The sequence below is a fragment of the Oryctolagus cuniculus genome, chromosome 1, assembly GCF_964237555.1.
Source record: "Oryctolagus cuniculus chromosome 1, mOryCun1.1, whole genome shotgun sequence".
NCBI classification, from domain to species: Eukaryota; Metazoa; Chordata; class Mammalia; order Lagomorpha; family Leporidae; genus Oryctolagus; species Oryctolagus cuniculus.
In genome coordinates, this window is record NC_091432.1 from 134,392,247 (window position 1) to 134,414,879 (window position 22,633).

The following is a 22,633-nucleotide window of genomic DNA, read 5'->3' on the forward strand; positions in this document are numbered from 1 at the left end:
ACCACGTCACAGACACACAAGTTCAAGGGACGAGGATATGGGCCTCTCTGAGAAGCCATTATTCTGCCCACTCCAGCAGGTGTACTGAGGCTGTCAGTGTGGGACCACAGTTTAGGAACCAGAGGTGTAGGCTGATGATGGATAATAATGGAGTGAGCTGAAGGGAGAGAGGAGGCAAGAGAACCAAATTCAAACACGTGGGAGAGTGAGTCTCCCAGAGCTCACACAAGAGAGGAAGGAATGTGACCACAGAGGTGGTTGGAGAGACGCTCTGCCCAGGTGAGAATACAGCAGTGGCCATCAAAATCATTCCTTGTGCCAGTACTACTCACAAGAATAAACTGAATATTGGCAAAAAAAAAAAAAAAAAAAAAAAAAAAAAAAAAAAACTAAAGGCTAAAATTGTAAATAGTTCTGATGGGATATATTAGGCAAATATCTGGTAGGGACAGAGTGGGTAATACAATTAGGATTTCTGGTAGTAGGTAGGGCTCAAGCAGTATTAATATTTAATTCTGAATTTTGGGTTTTCCATATCTCAAGAACTTGACTTTTGAAATATGAGTTGCTTTGAAAAAAAAGTATAAAGATGAGCTGTTATTTGCTTTTATCACTTTTTTTTTAGTTTTGTAAAGGAAAAAGCCTTAAAAATACATCTTAGATGGGGCCAGCACTGTGGCACAGCAGGTTAACACCTTGGCCTGAATCGCCGGCATTCCATATGGGCGCAGGTACTGGTCCCGGCTGCTCCACTTCCCATCCAGCTCTCTGCTGTGGCCTGGTAAAACAGTAGATGGCCCAAGTCCTTGGCCCCTACACCAACATGAGAGACCCAGAAGAGGCTCCTGGCTCCTGGTTTCCGATCGGCACAGCTCCAGCCATTGCAGCCAACTGGGGAGTGAAACAACGGATGGAAGACCTCTCTCTCTTTCTCTCTCTCTCTCTCTTTCTGCCACTCCTCTCTCTGTATAACTCTGACTTTCAAATAAATAAATAAATCTTTTAAAAAACACATCTTAGCAGTTTATCATGTAGTATAATGGGTCCACCATCTTTTTTTTAAGATTTATTTTTTTGGGCTGGCGCCATGACTCACTAGGCTAATCCTCTGCCTGCGGCACTGGCACCCCGGGGTTCTAGTCCCAGTTGGGGTGCCGGTTCTGTCCCGGTTGCTCCTCTTCCAGTCCAGCTCTCTGCTGTGGCCCAGGAAGGCAGTAGAGGATGGCCCAGGTCCTTGGGCCCTGCACACGCATGGGAGATCAGGAAGAAGCACCTGGCTCCTGGCTTTGGATTGGCGCAGCACGCGGCCATAGCAGCCATTTGGGGGGTGAACCAATGGCAAAGGAAGACCTTTCTCTCTGTCTCTCTCTCTCTCACTGTCTAACTCTGTCAAATAAATAAATAAAAATTTTAAAAAATAAAAAGTAAAAGAAGTGGAGCAGCCATATGGGATGCCAGCACCACAGACCACAGCTTTACCCACTGTGCCACAGCACTGGCCCAGAACCTCTTTTCTTTAGGAAGTACCTTGTCTTAGGTATTTAAGTATAGCAACAGAAAATGGACAAAACAAAGTTCTCCTTTGGTAAAACTAACCTTTGAGCATCCAACAGATGTTCTTTTTATGACTTTCCTGGATCTGAGGAGCTGGGAGTCATGCCCATAACTACAGTCAGGGAAGGTCAAAGGAGCAGCGGACACAATGCAAACAGACATGCGGTGGACTCTCTGCCCCAACAGCACACACACACAGCCTCGCTACAAACTGAGGGCTCCCCAGATGCCCTAAGCCCACCTCCAACTCCCTCCATCACAAGATCCAAGATCCTAGCCAGCCTCTTCTGCTAACTCCCAGCAGGCCCCACAGACGCTCCCTCCATCCTCCCTACAATGAGATGACCATCGAGTTCCTTCCTATTCTTACTGTCTACGATAGTGTTAGCTTGGGACCGGCGCTGTGGCGCAGTGGGTTAAAGCCCCAGCTTGCGATGCCAGCATCCCATAAGGCGACTGGTTCTAGTCCTGGCTGCTCCACTTCTGATCCAGCTCTCTGCTGTGGCCTGGGAAAGCAGTGGAAGATGGCTCAAGTCCTTGGGCCCCTGCGTGAGAGACCTGGAAGAAGCTCCTGGCTCCGGGCTTCAGATCAGCTCAGCTCTGGCCATTGAGGTCATCTGGGGAGTGAACAAGCAGAATGGAAGACGTCTCTCTCTCTCTACCTCTACCTCTCTCTGTGACTCTTTCAAATAAATAAAATAAATCTTTTTTTTTTTTTTAAAAAAAGATAGAGTTAGTCAATATTAAAGGACACGACACACTTCCCTATACCTGATGACAAAACACTTCTTTCTGAAGTATCATTAAATACAAAGCCTTGGTCGATAAACATTTCTATTTTAGAATCGATGTTCTTTCCCATTGAATCAAATTCTAATTTCCTTCACCCCGGCAGGACTCCGGGTCTTCCGTGGCCAGGGGTTGCAGGGAGGGACAGATGGTCACAGAACAGCACTTGGAAAGACACGAGAGCACCTCCAGCCAGAACAGATGTTTGCATCACCACTTAGCTATGCATCACCAGTGAACAGCAGGGAAGTGTTTTGTGCTGCCAAATTTGACACCAAGAGTTTACGTTCGGAACATGATTAGAGATGACTGGCATGGAGAAGGCAGAAAAAACACAGGAGTCTCAAAGTTCTAGAACCTGCTTAGGACATCATCTAACAAAGGTAAGGTCCCTGTAGCGGACTCTCCCAGGTGAGCACCCCTTGGGCCTGGGGACCCAGAGAACTGGTGCCTGAGCAAACAGGCGTCGAAGCTTCTCATGGCCTCTGCAGGGGACCGTAACCAAAAAAACTTGAACTGGAGTTTGCTATGTGGAAAAAGTGATATTAAAGAGGAAAGTGAACAAAAATAGCATCAGCTTACCTTTTGTAAGCCAGATACACTGTAGGTGAAGCAAAGCAGAGACGTCTGTCTCCTGGTCTTCCGGGATTTGTGAAATAATAGAAATAACATAATTAGAAAATAGTGGTTTTCTGGGGCCGGTGCTGTGACATAGCAGGTTAAGCCTCCGCCTGCAGTGCAGGCATCCCATATGGGCGCCAGTTCGAGTCCCAGCTGCTCCTCTTCTGATCCAGCTCTCTGCTGATGGCTTGGGAAAGCAGTGGAGGATGGCCCCAGTGCTTGGGCCCTTACAACCATGAGGGAGACCCAGAAGAAGCTCCTGGCTCCTGGTTTTGGATCAGCCTGGCTCCGGCTGTTGCGGCCATTTGGGGAGCGAATCTGCAGATGGAAGACCTTTCTCTCCGTGTCTCTCTCTCTCTCTCTCTAGTTCTATCTCTCAATTAAATAAAATTTAAAAGAAAAAAGAGTGGTTTCCAATGTCCTGCATTCGTTTAGTGCAGGTACTTGGTTCTCCAGGTATTTCTTCCACATCGTTTTGAGGCTGAGTCTCCAGAAAGGAGAGTGAGAGTGAGAGACAAGTCCCTCCCTGGACTGTACCGTGGTGTCTCTGGGCCCTGCAGGCTCTGACTACCTCCTGGCCATGGTGAGGAGCCAACACTACCATCAGGAGATCAGGGGGGATCCTGGACTCAAAACCTAGTAGCAGAGTCTCCTGATGCACTGCCCGATGAGGTTAACACTACTTGTGGCTATTTACATCCTGCTGCAGTTTGGACATGGTTTGAGTGTGTCTCCACGGGGATGAGAGGAGTGGGGGGACATTCAAGAGGTGGAGCCTACTGGAAGGTCCTTGGATCAGTCAGGGGCACTGTAGGAGCCCAGTCTCTCTGGCTCCCTGTTTGGCAACATGGCCTTTCTCTGCTACACACGCTCCTGCTATGATGCTGTCTGGCCCTCAGCAGAGGCCAAACCAATGGGGCTTCCTGATCTTGGACTTCCAGCCTTCAAATCTGTAAGCCAAGGAAACATCTTTTCTGTATAAAGCTAAGGCAGATGCATACATTGCACCTGTTTCAAGTCATCAGCCACTTCAGGCCAGTAGTCTACCTTCTCAGACACTGCAAATACAGACCATCTCCTTCCTCACGGAAAGTTCTCTTGAACAGCATTGCTCAAAAGCAGAGTTTCTTGAATCTTAATGTGCGCTGGGTCACCTGAGATCTTGTGAGATGCAGCCTCTGGGGGCCTGGGACTCTGCATTTCTAACAATGGCTTGGTGATGCTGTGGTCCCTGCACCATACCGAGAGGTTCAAAAGGATTCACTGTTATGCACAGGCCTGGAGCTGAATAGCAAATGTTTCTCTTGCTCCAACACAAGGGGCACCTTTCACACTCAAACTAGGATTCTACAAAACAAGGAGCCTCAGACAATGCAAAGCTGGTTAAGGCCTTTTCCCTTTCCTACCTCTCCACCTTTACACAAAGTGGTTTTCAAAAACTCCAGGACTCACGGCAAAAATGGGCAGGCCACCGAATCTCTGTCTGCTATATTTCCAGCAAGGGAGGCCTCTTTTCCAGAAAGTCTGGCCCCGTATAATTTAGGCAGCTGGGTTTTCAGACGATAACATCCTGCACACAGCAGTAGCTCAAAGAGAAACTTCAGGCATGTGCAGGAATGCTACGTGGCTGCCTCTGTGCTCTATATTTAGGGTAATGAAAAGGGAAGAAAGAAATTCTCCCAGCTTAACAACAAAAGCTTGTGTCACAACAGAAAAGCAATGGCACAAGTAAATACCAAGTAATTTATCTGTAGCACTGCCACTGCTCCCAAATGGAAATAACTCTGTTGGTTTCGGCTTCAAAAATCAAGGAGACAGTCTTAGCTGTGGGATACACAACTCCCTACGATGATGTTATCTCAATTCATCGTCCTAACTGTCCACACGAGGTAGGTCTACTTCGTTTCATTTTTGCAGGTGTGTACAGCAACTCTCGGAGGCTGAAGAAAATGCCAGGCACTCATCCAAGTCCATCTGGCTTTGCAAAGAGGCAGGAGAGCACACCTTGTAAGCAGCAAAAACTGAAGGATTTGCACCATCTTCCTCCTCCGGCTCCTGCTGACTCACCTCCAAGGAGAATGGTTCACCTGTCTGACCACTAAAAGGTGAATCGGATCAGTAAGAGATTTCTGCTAAAAGTGCTGAGGGAAAACCGAAGCCAATGTTTCTGTTTATTATTTAGTCGTGTCGCGTTGTGACAGGATTTATAGCAATTACAGGTTGAAACTGACACATATTTCAATTTATAAATCAGCTTCCAGAGCAAGTGCTAGAGTGTTCAAGCTGGTAACGAGTTGCCTTCATGGGACTTCATGGCCGGAGCTGGCAGTCTGAGATCTGACCCCTAGCGTGGTTCTCACAGCCAAGCAACTTGGCTGAAAAGCAATGTGTGGGCCTGAGAGAAGAGGTCAAGGCTGACATTTGCAGGACCTCAAGGTTGGGGTCATCACACACCATTCATCATCCTGACTTCTGGGGTAAAGCACTCACAGATAGCAAGAGTCAGCGTGCATGGGCCCAGGCAGACCAACCATGAAGTACCATCAGCCTTGGAGGCAGTTGGATTTTTCCCAGAAAAACAAGCAACATATTACAAATTTGCAATTTAAAAGTCTATTACAGGCCAGCACCGTGGCTCACTTGGCTAATTCTCCGCCTGCGGCACCGGCAGCCCGGGTTCTAATCCCAGTTGGGGTGCCGGGTACTAGTCTCGGTTGCTCCTCTTCCAGTCCAGCTCTCTGCTGTAGCCCGGGAAGGCAGCGGAGGATGGCCCAAGTGCTTGGGCCCCTGCACCCGCATGGGAGACCGGGAGGAAGCACCTGGCTCCTGGCTTCGGATCGGCCATTAGGGGAGTGAACCAATGGAAGGAAGACCTTTCTCTCTGTCTCTCTCTCACTGTCTATAACTCTCTTTCTCTGTCTCTCTCTCACTGTCTAACTATGCCTGGCCAAAAAAAAAAAAAAAAAAAAAGTCTATTATGGCACCTGTGTACCTGTGTAGAGAATGGGGATAGAAGAAGCTATTGAACCTCAGCAGTCCTATCCATACAAGAGGTGTGCACTTGTGTCCCCCGAGGGTGAGCCAACCATCCAAAGAAAATTCAGAATCCAAGGCTGATTTTAAACTCACTAATCTTGACCTAAGTGAGGCACAAGGAAGTTGACTCTTTCCAGTGCCAAGGCAAGTCGCCCACTCACAAGCTTCTGCCTGGCGAGCTCCGTCACTCGGCGAGGAAGCAGAGCCAGCACTTCAGGCCAGAGGCACCAGGCAGAAAGCAAGGAGTTGCTGACCTCACCGGGGAGATGGTCACAGACAGCAAAACCTGTCTGCATTGGTCCGCTCCGGTTCTGTACAGCATCGGGGACGTGTGGTAGGGGTCTCCCAAGTCCTGAGGGCACACAGGAGGGGCAGGTGACGCAATCTGAGCCTTGAAGTCTTTTGATTGACAGGGTGGCCCCTGGCACAGCAGGACCCTGCATTACCTGCGAGCTTGCCAGGAAGGCAGAATCTCAGGTTCACCCTAGACCAGCTGAACCGGAATCTCTACTCTAACAAGGTCCTGGGGATATTTATATGCACATGAAGTGTCCGGAAAGCAAAAAGATAAAGTTGAGTTAGCCAGAGAGAGACAAGCGAGAGGGAGCATCCAGGACGCCGGACACATAAGCAGATCTTTTTGATACAGCAGCTTGGAGCACAGCACCCAAAGTATTGGAGTGCCTGGGCTCAAGTCCCGGTTCTGTTCCAGATTCCAGATTCCTGCTAATATGCACCCTGGGAGGCAGTGGTGATAGATCAAGTGGTTGGGTTCCCGACAGCCACGTGGGAGACCCAGGCTGAGCTCCTGGCTCCTGGCTTCAGCCTGGCCCAACCCTAGCTGTGGTGGGCATTTAGGGGTGAACCAGAAGATGAGCTCTCTCTATGCCTCTCTCTTTCTTTCTCTGTCTTGCAAATAAATACAATGAAGTAAAATAAAAATTTAAGAAATTAAGACACAAGAAACAGCACAAGCAAAATGACTGGCAGGAGAGGAATGGTCCATGTTCCTTTCTTGCAGAGATCACCATGCCTGATGTATAGAATGGTAGGCAAGAAATAGTAAAGGGAAAAGCTTCAGAGCCAGACAGAGGAAGACCAGGTACAGCCTTGTAAACCATGGCCTGAGACACATCGTTGTACCTGGAAGTGGACACACAAAGAAAATCAGTGGTCCAGGTCAGCTGCAGGCTAGCAGCAGCCAAGAGTTTCCTGGTCCAGGCTGAGCTGGTTTTCTGAAACCAAGAAAAAATCGTTCTCTGATCCATTTGTTTTCCCCTAAATGTTATTGCTCCCCAGCTAGATCTGTGGCGAAGAAAAGCATTCACAGCTCCTTCACCCGTTGTATCTGAGTTCCAGGCAAAGGATGTGGGCAGGGTTCCCAGAGTCACCTACTGATAGGAATTAACTGGTGCACCTGTTCAAAATTCATATTCCCAGGCCCCTATGCAATGTGCAGAATCAGAAACCCACGGAACGGCCTGAGGATTATGCGTTTGGAAAGCAGCCAGGGTGGCTCCATGTACCAGGAAGCCTGGGGTTGGGGAAGGAGCGCTGCTGCTCCCATCACTGCAGGAGATCAGCCCCTGTGAGCTTCCCCATCACCAGCCCAAGAGGTCAGAAGGGGCCGACTCACTGAACGAGCTCTTTACAGAAGTTGTCCAGGTCACACGTCCCACAGGCAGCAGAACCCGAAGAACGGGCTTACTTGGGACCAGACCGAGAAAGGCAGTATACGTGATGTGCTAACTGTACATCTTGATGAGAGACTTGCTTTTCTCTCCAGATTTGAATCATTTAATATGGATTATTCAACACCTGTGACAAACAGGCACCTATTAGGTGCAAGCAACAAGCTTGAGGTCTCTGTCAGATAAAGCTACCAGGTAAAGTCAGTGTGAATTCACTCTTGAACTCTGGCATAGGCAGATAAATGAGAGAGAGAGAGAGAGAGAGAGAGAGAGAGAGGGAGGAGAGAGAGAGACCTTTATACCTTTTAAAAAGATGTGTCTAAGAGAAAAATGGGAAAAAGTATGAATAGGCATTTCACAGAAAACTAAACCCAAAAGACCAGCAAATACATAAAAACATGTTCAACTGATCAGTAATCAAGAAAATATTCATTAAAATAAAATAAGGAGATGGGAGCTGTCACTGTGGCATAGTACATTAAGCCCCCTCCTGCAGTGCTGGTACCCCATATGGGCCAGTTCCATGTCCTGGCTGCTCTTCTTCCAAACCAGCTCTCTGCCTATGGCCTGGGAAAGTAGTGGAAGATGGCCTCAGTGCTTGGGCCCCTGCACCCACGTGGGAGACCCAGAGGAAGCTCCTGGCTTCTGATCAACCCAGGTCCAGCCGTTGAGGCCACTTGGGAAGTGAACCAGCTGATGGAAGACCTTTCTCTGTGTCTCTCCCTCTCTCTGTCTATAGCTCTACCTCTCAGATAAATAGATAAAATCTTTTTTAAAAAAAGAATAAGGGGATGGGCACTCAGTCTAGGGGTTAAGATGCCAGTTAAGGATGCTCATGCCCCTATCAGAGTACCTAGGTTCAACGCCTGGCTCCAGCTCCTGGCTCCAGCTTCCTGCCAAAGCAGATCCTGAGAGGCAGAGGTTATAGCTCAAGTAATTGGATTCCTCCACCTATAGGGGAGACTTAGATTGCATTACTGGATCCTGACTTTGGTCCCGGCCCAGCCCTGTTACCTAAGGGTGTTAGAGGAGTAAACCAGGCAATATAAGAATCTCTCTCTCTCTCTCTCAAATAAATAAAACTTTAAAAGTAAGAAACCAGATATATTTCTTACCCATGAGACTGGCAAACATTTTAAAGCTTCCAAGATTGGTGGGATCCAGAGAAACGGTGGGAAAAAGCATTCCACTGCTGGTGGGAATGTAAATGAGCACAAATGCTTTAGAAAACCATTGGGCATCACCCAGCAGAGGGGAACATGGGTGTAGCGAGTGCCTCCACTCCCAGACAGGAAGCCCTGAGGAAGCGCAATATGCATGCACCAGGAGATATGTCTAAGAATATTTACAGCTGGCCAGCACCGTGGCTCACCTGGCTAATCCACCACCTGCAATGCTGGCATCCCGGGTTCTAGTCCCAGTTGCTCCTCTTCCAGTCCAGCTCTCTGTTGTGGCCCAGGAAAGCAGTGGAGGATGGCCCAAGTGTTTGGGCCCTGCACCCGCATGGGAGACCAGGAGGAAGCACCTGGCTCCTGGCTTCGGATCGGTGCAGCACGCCGGCCATAGCGGCCATTGGGGGGTGAACCAATGGAAGGAAGACCTTTCTCTCTGTCTCTCTCTCTCACTATCTCTATCTGTCAAAAAAAATATTTACAGCAACACAGTTGATGAGGGACTACTGCTACAAACAAAATTTAAACATTCATTGACAAGAGAATGGAAAAATATATTCATATAGACATAGACCCGATATATACATTATACTCAAATTGATGTGTAATATGTGATTATTTCGTAAATAAAATATTTCATCCTCAGTTCGTTCAATGATTAACAATAAGAAGAATTTTATTATCATTTCCACCATTTGTTAAGGCATGTGCTAGGTGGTTTTTATAGAACTCTAATTATCATAAAAGCCTTATCAGGTATCATTATTATATCCCAGTCGGAGAAAATAAAGCTGAGTGATGCCTTTAGCCAAAGATCACACTACTTGGAAATACTGCCCCTCACACTGCTATCCATTAACGCCGAAGCCCAAGTTCTTTGCATCATATAACAGAGAGTTCTTTCCAGAAAAATCTCCATCACAACAGTGTGTTTAACCCATGATCTTGACAATGACATAGCCTAACGCGTTGGTATGTAGAACACTCTGCACTGAAGCTCACTGAAGCTGAATGCGCACACATGCACACACACACACACAACCACACAACTCATGTGTGACAGCAGCTAATTGTCGCTCCCCCTCTTCGTGGAAGAACGACACAGGACCCTGCGCTGTTCTTTTGTCTGCTCGGCCCTTCCCGGGTTTGCTGCTGGTTCTTCCCGGGTTGGCTGCCGTACTTCCACCTCCGTGGAAGGGCGGTGCCCCCTGCCACTTTCCCCACTTCCGTGGGGGAGCGGCACACCGCCGGCGGGCTCTCTCGGGGGCTGCACAGGTGTTCCTTCAGATAGATGTTCCCCTTAGATGTTCCTGGTGCATGTTGTCTCTCTCCTCCTTTATAGTCCTCTTCCACCAATCCCAACTCTGCTACCCACACGCCGAGTACGCTGCTCTCCTCCAATCAGGAGTAGGTCCTACAGTTTATTGGTTGAACTGGAGGCAGCTGCGTAGAAGCTGTTTCCTCCTCTCCCAGCGCCATATTGTGGGAGAGCAGATGCATAGAATAAGTCTTAATTCCAGTAACTTAGTCTAGTCCGAGTTGCTCCCCACAGCTAATAACAGCCTGGTCTCCCTGGGCAGCCCATTCAAGTCCTCTGTACCTCGTCCATGCTGGATTGCTTTGTGCTGAAGTATCTGATTTCTCAGAATTAACTCGAGCGAGCCACAGAAGTCCACAAACAGCAGATTCTCCTCTTCGTGGTCGCACAGGAATTGGCCACCAGTCTCCAAGGCTGGTGCCTGCTCTCAAAGCTGCGGCTCCCCTGCTGTGCTGTTCTGTCCTAGTGTGGGGCCCAGGTCCTCTGTCCAGTGAGAGCCTCCTTTCAGGCCTGCCACTCTAGACCCTTCTGGGTCCCATCTCATGCCCCCTACATGACTGAATCCCATCAATTATTTATCCCATCTTCAGCCTTCATCATCCATCTCTCCCTCTCCCTGTGACCCTCTGCCTCCCCGATACACAGGCTCCCCGTGACACCCTCAGAAAAGCCTCTGCATTCATTCCGCTCGGCCCCCAGGCCTCGGGCTCTCTTTTCCACTCTCTGGAAAGGGCCCGGCCTGTCCAGCGGTCCCACGTCCTTGCCAGCCTCTCTCCTTCCTCATTCATAGAAGTGAGACGGCCATGCCTCTTCCCAGGCTTTCACGCGTCTCTCATGGAAACAAAGGTGACATGGAGGTGCTGAGTAGAGCTCATCTGGGCCTTGACTTCTTGAGACGTTTTCTGCTGGACTCCATCTAGCTCTTTACTGTTTTCCTTGGTCCTGGGTGGGTCTCTGTCTCTTCTCTCTGTGTGTCCTTTGCACAGGGATCTCATCGAGTCGCCTGGTTCCAACAGCTACACAAGGAAGTGGATGATTGCCCAAACTCGACATCCACACTGAAGCTACCACCTGTAAGCTGGCAGGTCCCAAGCCACGTCCACACAGAACCCTGATCTCACAGAACCTGCTACCACCAACTGCCTCTTCCCACCCCCATTTTCTCAGACTTGAACTCACTTCTTTCCCCATTGCAAACCCCTGCCTTAGGCTATACAATCCCCAATGCAAGAACGAAGCCATTCCTTATCATATTAAAACTACTCCATCCCTGGCCTTGACCTTAACACCTCTGGCTCAAACAACTTCAGGAGATTGCTGCCGACTCCACGACTCCACGCTCTGCCTCTCCCACCCCTCTGCTCTCCAAACCAGGGCAGACAGATCTTCCTACCACACAGCCCAGTTCTGCTGCAGCCCCCTCCCTCTGCCAAGTAAAATCCCAGGACAGGTTCCCTTTGGCTGGGAACTGAGGACTCAGTATCAGAAACCACACTGAATTTTTACCTATGCATACGTGTGTTAGGTACTGATAAACACACATATACAGACACACATCACAAAGATCTAACTCTGCCTAATGTTCAGAGTAAAACATAGTGGCCACAGGCTGCACATCCCTCACCCAGCAGTGTTTCAGATTGCTGATCTATATGGATTTGGGAATACTTACGTGTACATAATGGGATATCTCGGCGATGGGACCCAAGTCTAAACACGAAATTCATTTTATTTTCATGGACACCTTTGGCACACTGCTGACAATATTTTTAGTGTGTCTACCATTTGCATGTGACCAATTACATAGGTCAGGTGTGGAATGTGCCACTGTGCCCAAAAAATTTCAGACGGTAGAGCACTTGGGATGTTGGATTTCCAAATGAAGGATGTGCGACTTGTGGTCAGCTGCCAGACCATAAAGTCTCTCCACCTATCTGCTCCTCGACTTGTTAAAATCCTAATTATGACCATGATAAAGAAAACCCCTGTTCACAAACTTGCTAAATTTTCCTTTAAAATGTCTTCTTCATATCAAGGAGTCAGCAAAATTCACCTGCTATTTCCTCTTCTCTAAAGTTGAAAATCAAAGTAAGCACACTGAGGCCGGCCAGTGGGGCTGGGGGGCTGTGGGCCCCTCAGACATAGGTAGAATGTCTGTCACAAGCAGGCCGCCGGCTGAGGCTGGAAAGCCCGTCTCCAGACCTGCTGGCCTCTCCCCCCACAGCTTCTTGTGCTGCATGTGTGACCCTGCGGTTTTCAATCCCACCTTCAGGGTGGGTGCAGTCTTCACCCAGAGCCAGCAGAGGAGGGGGCTGAGCCCCTGAGGAGAACTGGACTGTCTCCAAGAGAACCCTGCTATCTCCATGAGCCCCAGGCCAATCAACACACAGTATGTAAACCCCCCATGCAATGGGCACCCCTGTAGACTGACCCAATGAACAGAGAGTAATGCCTTAAACACCCTGGGCACTGCCTGAAAGCCAGCGTCCCATTCGGGCACTCCGCCTGCTCTCCAACCTCTGACCAGATGCTTCACTGTCGCTTGCCAATCAAGTAAGAGTCTCTGCTTCTTTGTAATTGTTTCCCGGCCTTTTATTTTTTACTAAGCTGAGGGAAAGAACCCACAAAACTCACTCCAGCAACTGTCTTCCCTTCCATGACCAGTAATACACACTAGTGGTCATACATTCATACCTCCGATATTTAAAAACCAATATATAAAAGTTACAAGCAGGGACCAGCTTTGTGGCGTGGCAGGTAAAGCCACCACCTGTGACACCAGCATCCCATATGGGTGCAAGTTTGTGTCCCAGCTGCTGATCCAGCTCTCTGTTAATGGTCTGGGAAAACAACAGAAGATGGCCCAAGTGCTTGGGCTCCTGCCGCTCCTGTGAGAGACCAGCATGAAGCCCCTGGCTCCTGGATGAGTTTCCACCATTGCAGCCATCTAGGGAGTGAACCAACAGATGGAAGATCTCTCTCTTTTTTTCTCTACCCCCCCCCCCATAACTCTGACTTTCCAATAAATAATTTCTTTTTAAAAATTACAAACAAGTGTTTGGCCTAGCTGTTAAAATGCTGGTGAAGACATTCACATCTATCCCACATCAGAGTGCCTTTGTTCAATACCCAGACAACTCCTGATTCCAGCTTCGTGCTACTGCAGACCCTGGAGGGCAGTGATGATGGTCAAGTACTAGGGTCCCTGCCACCCAAGTAGGAAACCTGGATTGAGTTTCTGGCTCCTGGTTTTGGTCCAAACTGCACCACAGTGAGCATTTGGGGCATGAACCAGCAGGTAGGAGCATCTCCCTCTCTCTCTCTCTCTCTCTCTCTCTCTCTCTCTCTGCTCCAAGTAAATAAATACAAAAGTTAGATTTTTCCCCTCTAAGATCTGAGTAGCTGGCCTCCCTTGACAACTCCCCTGGCTGGATGCTGCAGGATGAGCACCGTCAGGACAGGAGCTGGCTGGAAGAAAACAGCAACCACCTGCCACTCTGTCCGGGGCCACAATCAGCTCTCTGGTCAGGCACACATCTGCATTTTATCACCCACCTGACCCCACTAGGAGGTCCATGCTTGGACCTCCCAGGGTGCACAGCAAGGTTGTGTTGTAATTACACAGAACAGCAAGGGAGCCCTTTGGTGCTGGGAGATACTTTTTTTAAAAAAAAAATTTATTTTATTTATTTGAAAGAGTTACAGAGAGAGGTAGAGACAGAGAGAGGGATCTTCCATCCACTGGTTCACTTCCCAGATGGTTGCAATGGCCGGAGCCACACTGATCCAAAGCCAGGAGCTGGGAGCTTCTTCCGAGTCTCCCAAGCAGGTGCAGGGGCCCAAGCACTTGGGCCATCTTGCACTGCTTTCCCAGGCCACAGCAGAAAGCTGGATCAGAAGTGGAGCAGCCGAGACTTGAACCAGTGCCCATATGGGATGCCAGCGATGCTTCTTCTGCAGGGAGTCCACCAGCCTTGGGGGAGCACATGTCCCACAGTGAGCACCTTTGAGAACATCGACCACTTTACATGCATCGCCTCCCTCATCCAACAGGACTCCCTCTGTAAATGAACACGACATTGGCGTAACGTGTTTCACGTTTCAGAAAAGGAAACCAGCGCTACATGTGCTTCCAAGCGTTTATCATTCCCTTGTGAGTAATAACTCTCAAACATTTCCAGGAAGATGAGTGAGGATGATTTTCTCTGCCTTCCAAGATCAGCTTTGCTTTCTGAAAATCTCTAGGACAAAACGGAATCTCCAAATCTGAATTTATCTTAATTTGTGTTCCATCCCTTCCTTCCCTATGCTCTTCTGATTGACTGATCGACTGATTTTTGGTATTCTATTTTAACGTTTTGCACTGTACTTCCCCAGTTATGGTCCTCCACAGCTTTGCGGCTTCGTTTTCTTTCCTTTTTAAACACTGACATCGCTGCTATTTTAGTTCCCGGGAGTATCCGCTTTGCTGAACCTGTGAGGATGGCGTAAGCGTCCCTTGCCATGGCTTTCCCTTCTCTAATGTGTTGACTCTGTCGCCCTTTTTAACTTCCGCAATCTAGTAGCTCCCTTATTACGTTGGCTTTCCATGTTTTGTGCCTGAATTTAGCAGGGTTTTTTGTTTGTTTGCTTGTTTCCCTCCCTCCTGTTCTCTCTCCTCCTGCCCTGGCCTGAGACCCAGTGGGAAGTTTCCAGCTGCCTTTCAGGAATGAGCTCTTTTTTCTTTTTATTTATTTATTTATTTATTTATTTTGGACAGGCAGAGTGGACAGTGAGAGAGAGAGACAGAGAGAAAGGTCTTCCTTTTGCCGTTGGTTCACCCAATGGCTGCCGCAGCCAGTGCACCATGCCAATCCAAAGCCAGGAGCCAGGCTCCCCCTGGTCTCCCATGTGGGTGCAGGGCCCAAGTACTTGGGCCATCCTCCACTGCACTCCCGGGCCACAGCAGAGAGCTGGACCGGAAGAGGAGCAACCAGGACAGAATCCAGCGCCCATACTGGGACTAGAACCCGGTATGCCGGCGCCACAGGCAGAGGATTAGCCTAGTGAGCCACGGCTCCGGCCAGGAATGGGCTCTTATCAACAGATGACCAACCCATGAACACGCTTGCCTGCCCGGCCTGCAGGGTGCTCTGCAGGGAGAGGGCGCTGTGCTTATTCAGAACCCAGGGCTCTGCAGAAGTGACCCGGGCAGCTCCGGGCACAGCCCGGCACCCAGCACTCCACGTGTAACTGGATCCTCTACCCAACACCTTTCTCCAGCTGCATGCCCACTCTGGGGGCTGGAGAGGCCCTTGGCAGACACCTGGCAGCACTGGGGTCAGCACGCTACCTTTCCAGTCTCTTCCCCAGGGCTCCTGCTCTCTGGATACCCCGCCGCTTCCCAGGATACTGGTGACGTTATCCAATGGCTGTGAAGGAAGAGCTAGAATGCACTTGAGAATCAGACGGCGAGACAGAGCAAGAGAGAGGGCACGTTCCCCATCTGCTCCTTCACCTCCCAAATGCCCACAATGGCTGGGGCTGGCTGGCCAGGAGCCAAAGTTGGGAGCTGGGAATGCAAACCAGGTCTCCCACATGGGAGGCAGGAACCCATTACTTCAGCCATCACCGCTGCCTCTCGCGGGGTCTGCATTAGCAGGAAGTTGGAGCGGGGAGCTGGATCCAGGCATCAAATTCAGGCACTCTTCTTTCCAACCTCTCTCTCTCCCTCTCCCTCCCTCTCTCTTTCTCTCCCTCTCCCTCTCTCTCATCCTGCAGATTCAGAGGAGGCAGGGTACTGAAGCACCACCTCTGTACTACCCTCCCCCATCCTATTCCCTTCCTGGCCCACACTATTCCTGAACAATGCCAATGTGCATGTGTGTTTTCCTCACCTTTTCAATAAACATTATCACTCTGTGCATCGTATTTGTGCCTGTACTGAGAATGCTTCTCTAGGTAAAAGGCAAGCGCCTAGAACAGGGATTTGAGGCCCCATCTCACCCATGGGAGACACAGGCGTCCTAGCCAGCGTCTTAAGTGCTCGCTTAAACGTCTGCCCTCTGCCCCTGAAATCTTACTTTTAATAGAACCTCCTCTGTAAAGTGATTCTGCAGCTCCAGCCCTGCCATGGAGACGAGGAGTTGTGTCCCCCCGGGTCCCCGAGCTTTCCCTGCACCAAGGAATCCAGGAAATCACTCCCAGGGAACAGAAAAGAGCACTGCCAGATGGCACACGGCCTGGTGACCCGGGAGGAATGTGTGCCTTTTGTGTGGCTCCCTCACCCCACCCCGCTCCTCCCCCTCCAAAGCCTGGCCGGTCCATGTTCCCCAGGAGCCCACTCGCATTCCAAGGCTCTGTGTGTGAGCCACAGCTGGCCCACCACCACACCATGGGAAACCCCACATCCCAGCCCCAAGCCTATCAGAGCTCTCAAGACCACTCAGCATCTCGGGTGGAACATTTAAAAATCAAGGTCATGGGGCCGGTGCTGTGGCGTACCAGGTAAAGCCACTGCCTGCAGCTCCGGCATCCCATATGGGTGCCGGTTCAAGTCCCAGCTGGTCCAATTCCTATCCAGCGCTCTGCTGTGGCCTGGGATAGCAGTGGAGGATGGCCCAAGTGCTTGGGCCCCTGCACCTGCATGGGAGACCAGGAGGAGGCACCTGGCTCCTGGTTTCAGATCAGCGCAGCTCCAGCTGTTGTAGCCATTTGGGGGGTGAACCAACGGATGGAAAACTTCTCTCTGTCTCTCTCTCTCTCTCACTGTCTATAACTCTACCTGTCAAATAAATAAATAAAACCTTAAAAAAAAATGAAGTTCATGGATCACTTAGCCAAAGGTGGCAGAAATATCCATGGCAAGTTGAAGAGAACACACATTCAATATGCAGGTAATCCCTGTCATTTTTTAAAAATGGCTCTTTATTTAAAAAATTTTCAGAAAAGGGGAAGAAAGGCCATTAGTGACTGCTTAGTGCAGTATATTAGCAAAGGGCATGGTGGCAAGGACCCTTAACCACATCACAAAACGTGCACGCTCAACATTAAAAACAGAAGCGAGAGGTTAGGTGACTGCCAGGTGGGGTTGTCACTGTGGTGCAGCCGGTTCAGCCACCACCTGGGACATCAGCATCCCATGGGAGTGCCGGTTCAAGTCCTGGCAGCTCCACTTCCCACCCAGTCCCCTGCTAATGCTCCTGGGACAGCACTGGAAGATGACCTAAGTGCTTGGGCCCCTGACACCCACATGGGAGCCTAGAGTTCCAGGCTCCTGGCTTTGGCCTGGTCCAGCCCTGGCAGTTGCAGCCACTTGGGGAGTGAACCAGCGGATGGAAGGTCTCTTTCTCTCTCTTCGTAACTCTGCCTTTCAAATCAAATAAATAAATCTTTTTGATAGATATATATATATATCCGTATACACACACACACACACACATATATATATAGAGAGAGAGAGAGTGAGACTATAAAGGAAGGGGAGGGGAGAGGGGAGGCCTTCCTCCAGAACCAGGCCTGTCCCTGTCCTGTGTTCCTCACGGGCCAAAAACAAGGGTCAAAAGCTAACAACCTGCTCAGTTGTGCAAATCCCCCTCTACCACCTGCTCTTTAAAAAAAAAAAAAAAAGATTTATTTATTTATTTGAAAGAGTTACAGAGAGGCAGAGAGAGAGGCAGAAAGAGAGAGAGGGAGAGAGAGAGAAGGGGGGGGAGGTCTTCCATCGCTAGTTCACTCCCCAATTGGCCACAATGATCAGAGCTGGGCTGATCTGAAGCCAGGAGCCAGGAGCTTCCTCTGGGTCTCCCACACGGGTGCAGGGGTCCAAGGACTTGAGCCATCTTCTTCTGCTTTCCCAGGCCACAGCAGAGAGCTGGATCGGAAGTGGAGCAGCCGGGACTCAAACCAGTGCCCATATGGGATGCCGGCACTGCAGGCAGCGGCTTTACCCACTACTCTACAGCACCAGCCCCTACCACCCACCCTTCAGAGCAGCAGGGACTCTCTCTGGAGCTCCTGGGCTGAGAGAAGTCCACGAGAGGCAGAATGCCTCCTAAACTTCTTTTCTCAAGGCTTCAGGCTTAGCAACCTGCTCTAGCTAACATTAAATTCTCCCCAAACTGAAAAAGGAACACAGCTCTTGGCCTGGTTGCCCATGCCTTGCTGACAGCTGCAGCTCCGGGGTCTGAGCCTCAGGGCCAGTGGGAGGTCACTCTTAGGATGCATCGTGGGTCGCCACGGTTGGGCGCCGAGCAATCTGGCCTGGCTTCCCCGGCAGTGGTGTTAGACACAGCCAACTTCGGCCACATCCTGGTCCTGCTGCTTCCACTCTGCTCTCTGAGCCTTGGTTAGCCTCAAGGGAACTGGGGCAAGATTCAACCTGGAACGGCAGGATGCAGAGGCACACGCTGCACGCAAAGCTGGGAGTTGGACCTCTGTCTCCCAAGGTGAAGTGACACCTTGACAGTAGGGGCTCCACATTAGAGCACCTGAGACTCCATCTTGAGAAAGCACCCCCCCCCACCATGGGACTTTGGTCTAAAACTACGATCTGAGAGTCCACTGCATCCCACTTGGCAGAGCACAGAAACTCCCTGGCATGATCTCTCAACCTTAAAATACACAGGCTGCACCTGGATTAATCTTAAGATGGTCATCTGTCGGGGCCGGCGCCGTGGCTCACTTGGTTAATCCTCTGCCTGCAGCACCGGCATCCCATGTGGGCGCCGGTTTGAGTCCCAGTTGCTCCTCTTCCAGTCCAGCTCTCTGCTGTGGCCCAGGAGGGCAGTGGAGGATGGCCCAAGTGCTTGGGACCCTGTACCTGCCTGGGAGACCAGGAAGAGGCACCTGGCTCCTGGCTTTGGATCGGCACAGCACTGGCCCTGGCGGCCATTTGGGAAGTGAACCAACAGAAGGAAGACCTTTCTCTCTCTCTCACTGTCTATTTGGGAAGTGAACCAACAGAAGGAAGACCTTTCTCTCTCTCTCACTGTCTATAACTCTACCTGTCCAAAAAAAAAAAAAAAAGTTGTCATTTGTCTATTGTCAAGATTGCAACTGATATTAGTTTCCCATAGGCCTTAGGTCAGCTTTACCCTAGTAACCATGTATCCCCCTTCCAATCCTAGCAACTATGTATTCCCCCTCCCCTCCTTGTGGTTTTTGCCTTTATAAACCTTGTTGCTTTGAGCTTCGGGGTTGAGAGTTCTTTAGGGTTTGAGCCCACTCTCTACCACCGGCAATGAAGGACTGGCAACTTTTATCAATGTGTGGTGCTCTTCTGTTTGCACTTGTTCAGGCACAACAACACTAGCAGGAAACGATGTATTCTGATTAAAAGAACATCTGTGCCTCTCCAAAGTGAGGTCTGAAGCCACTGCAAACTAGGAAACCAGAGCTGAAGGCCTAGGGCTCCAGACCAAAGAGCTCCCCTGAACACCAGCCTCCCTGGGGAACTGCTGGGCTAACAAACGCCTCCCCGAACCCACAAGCACTCTCAGGAAAGCTCTCCTTTAGCCATTTAATCCCTGGAATGAATTCCTCTAATCTGGATGCTTAACAAGCAGCCATGAGGATTGCAGCGGGATTATTCGCTTTGCTTTTATTTGGTGCAGAGGGTGGAGGGGAGGGGGACTGAATTAACACAACATCTGGCTCCGTGAGTCCCAAATTTCTGAGACTGACCTGCAAGGCTTGTTTAAAGTGAGCTCTGTCGATCGGTCCCCAGATTCTGACTCAGTAAATTTGAGGTACGAATCAAGGATCTCCATTCTTTTCTAATACAGTCCTCAGGTCACAACATGGAGAAACTGGACCAGGCTGTGCCACCGAGAGCTCTTAGAAGTTGGTTTGAGGGGCCGGCGCCATGGCATTGTAGGTTAAACCTCCACCTGTGGGACCAGCATCCCAAATAAGCACTGGTTCGGTTCATGTCCTGGATGCTGCACTTCCGATCCAGCTCTCTGCTAATGGCCTGGGAAAGCAGTGCAAGACGGCCCAAGTGCTTAGGTCCCTGCACCCACGTGAGAGACCTGGAAAAAGCTCCTGGCTCCTGGCTTCAGACTGACCCAGTTCCGGTCATTGTGGCCGTTTCGGGAGTGAACCTACAGATAGAAGATCTCTTTCTCTCTGTCTCTCCCTCCCTCTGTCTTGTAACTCTGCCTCTCAAATAAATATTTTGGGGGAAAATAAAAAACAAAAAAGAAGTCGTTTGAGACAAAATTAAAGCCTCACCAACTGGCCGGCGCTGCGGCTCAACAGGCTAATCCTCTGCCTTGCGGCGCCGGCACACCGGGTTCTAGTCCTGGCCGGGGCGCCAGATTCTGTCCCGGTTGCCCCTCTTCCAGGCCAGCTCTCTGCTGTGGCCCGGGAGTGCAGTGGAGGATGGCCCAGGTGCTTGGGCCCTGCACCCCATGGGAGACCAGGAGAAGCACCTGGCTCCTGCCTTCGGATCAACGCGGTGTGCTGGCCGCAGCGGCCATTGGAGGGTGAACCAGCGGCAAAGGAAGACCTTTCTCTCTGTCTCTCTCACTGTCTAACTCTGCCTGTCAAAAAAAAAAAAAAAAAAAAAAAGCCTCAGGAGGAAAAGACTTGCAGCGCTCTAGAACCAGTCACAAGAATTCTCAGGGCACTGCTGCCTGCCTGCCTTCCGCCCAGCAGACATCAGCTGCTCTACCCTCCAGCTTTGTCTCCCTCCAATGCCAGCACTCCCTGCCCCCTCTCCTGAGATCCTGGACTCTTGACTTCGAAGCGTCTTCCTTGGGAGTCAGCAGTTCTACAAGAAGAAAGGGCTGTCGAAATCCAGGAAAACTCAAATCCAGGGAAACTTGAAAGCTGTTTGCTGTTCCGTCACCCGGGGAGTCATATCACACAGCTCCTGACACGTAATTAAATTAGGTAATTGACACGTAGAACTGTCTGCCCAGCAGGCCTTACAAAGAACTCAAAGGGCTCCAGTGTATTTAGCTTTTTACTAAACAAGAAACTAGCGTGTCCAGCTTAATCACACATTTTGCCTTTGTGAAATCTAAATTAACCACTTTTATTGTGTCGAGGTGTGTGTGTGCCCCTACATGCTCAAGAGATCAACCCACCAGCAAAGAAAATCTTGCTGCAGGAGGCGATGAAGACAATAATGTGACTTTTCCAATTCAAACATTAAAAAGTGCCCCTGCCTATCAATTTCACAAGAAAGCAGTCACTTCAGGAGATGCATTTAACACTCTGCTCTGCACCCAGACAGAAACACAGTTTTGTTTTTAAGGGCTGCCCTCCCCCCAAATAACCAAGTCATTTAAAGATAGGCATCTGTATTCTCTGTCTGAAATTGTCAAACCCACACCATGGGAAGAAACAAGTGGGCCAGACAGGAAAAGAACACAGGGGCAAATGGTTTACCCAGGAGCCTTCATCCCTGAAGACGTGCCACACGGGGGAGGAAGAGGCGAAGGGAGACACCACTCAAGCCGCAGGTGCCCCCAGCGCTGCCCGTTCAGAGTCAGTGTCAACCAGGCAGTCAGGCAGCAGCTTCAGGGTCCTCCCCTGCAAGGCTCAGTCATCCAGGGACAGCAACGTCTTGGCGCAGCGCATTGAGCTGCTGCTTGTAATCCCCGTATCCCCATCAGAGCTCAGCTGGAGTCCCGGATGCTCTGCTTCTAACCCGGCTCCCGCAGCGCATTGAGCTGCTGCTTGTAATCCCCGTATCCCCATCAGAGCTCAGCTGGAGTCCCGGATGCTCTGCTTCTAACCCGGCTCCCTGCTAACGCTCCTGGGAAGGCAGCTGAAGATGGCCCAAGTATTTGGGCCCCTGCCACCCATGTGGGAGACCCAGATGGAGCGCCTGGCTCCTAGCTTTGTCTAAGCCCGGCCCTGGTTGTTATAGCCATTCAGGGAGTGAACCAGCAGGTGGAAGTTTTCTCTCTTATCATCTAGGTAGCTAGCTAACTGGCTATTTCTCCATGTCGATCTGCCTTTCAAACAAATAAATATTTTTTACAATGATCCCAAACTTGGAGATAAAGCAAAAAGGTGACTACATGTCCATGCCAGGTCACACAGAACATTTATCTAACAAGGCAGCAGATGATTTACGAACGATAAATGGGCTTGAGTTACCCTTCAGGGTCCACACTGTAGAGCCGGATGTTAACCTCGTCCTCCTGGACAAGATGCAGAGTATCTCTGCACAGAGGAAGACACCCCAAGTTTACGGCTTTATCTACTCGTCACCATCACGTTTCTTAACTGTGTCTTTAAAAAAAAAAGATTTTATTTATTTGAGAGGCAGAGTTACAGTGAGAGGGAAAGACAGAGAGAAAGGTCTTCCCTCTGCTGGTTCACTCCCCAAAGGGCTGCAACGGCCAGAGCCAAGCTGATCCAAAGCCAGGAGCGTCTTGGGGTCTCCAAGCACCTGGGCCATCTTCCTCTGCTTTCCCAGGCCATAGCAGAGAGCTGGATCGGAAGAGGAGCAGCCG

General features: G+C 50.1%; 1 protein-coding gene across 6 annotated transcripts in view; it reads right to left on the reverse strand.

The window, feature by feature from the left end:
* Positions 1-22,633, reverse strand: part of FRMD3 (FERM domain containing 3) — a 284,761-nt gene that overhangs the window by 156,350 nt on the left and 105,778 nt on the right. For 2 of the 6 annotated variants that reach the window (XM_070048853.1, XM_051833761.2), the window contains exon 1: positions 2,926-3,030. The exons of the other annotated variants lie outside the window; for them this stretch is intronic. In XM_070048853.1, the coding sequence (XP_069904954.1) occupies positions 2,926-3,015 (90 nt within the window). In that variant the 5' untranslated portion in view covers positions 3,016-3,030. Of the gene's footprint in view, positions 1-2,925; positions 3,031-22,633 lie in introns of those variants that run through there. 6 annotated transcript variants of the gene reach the window in all.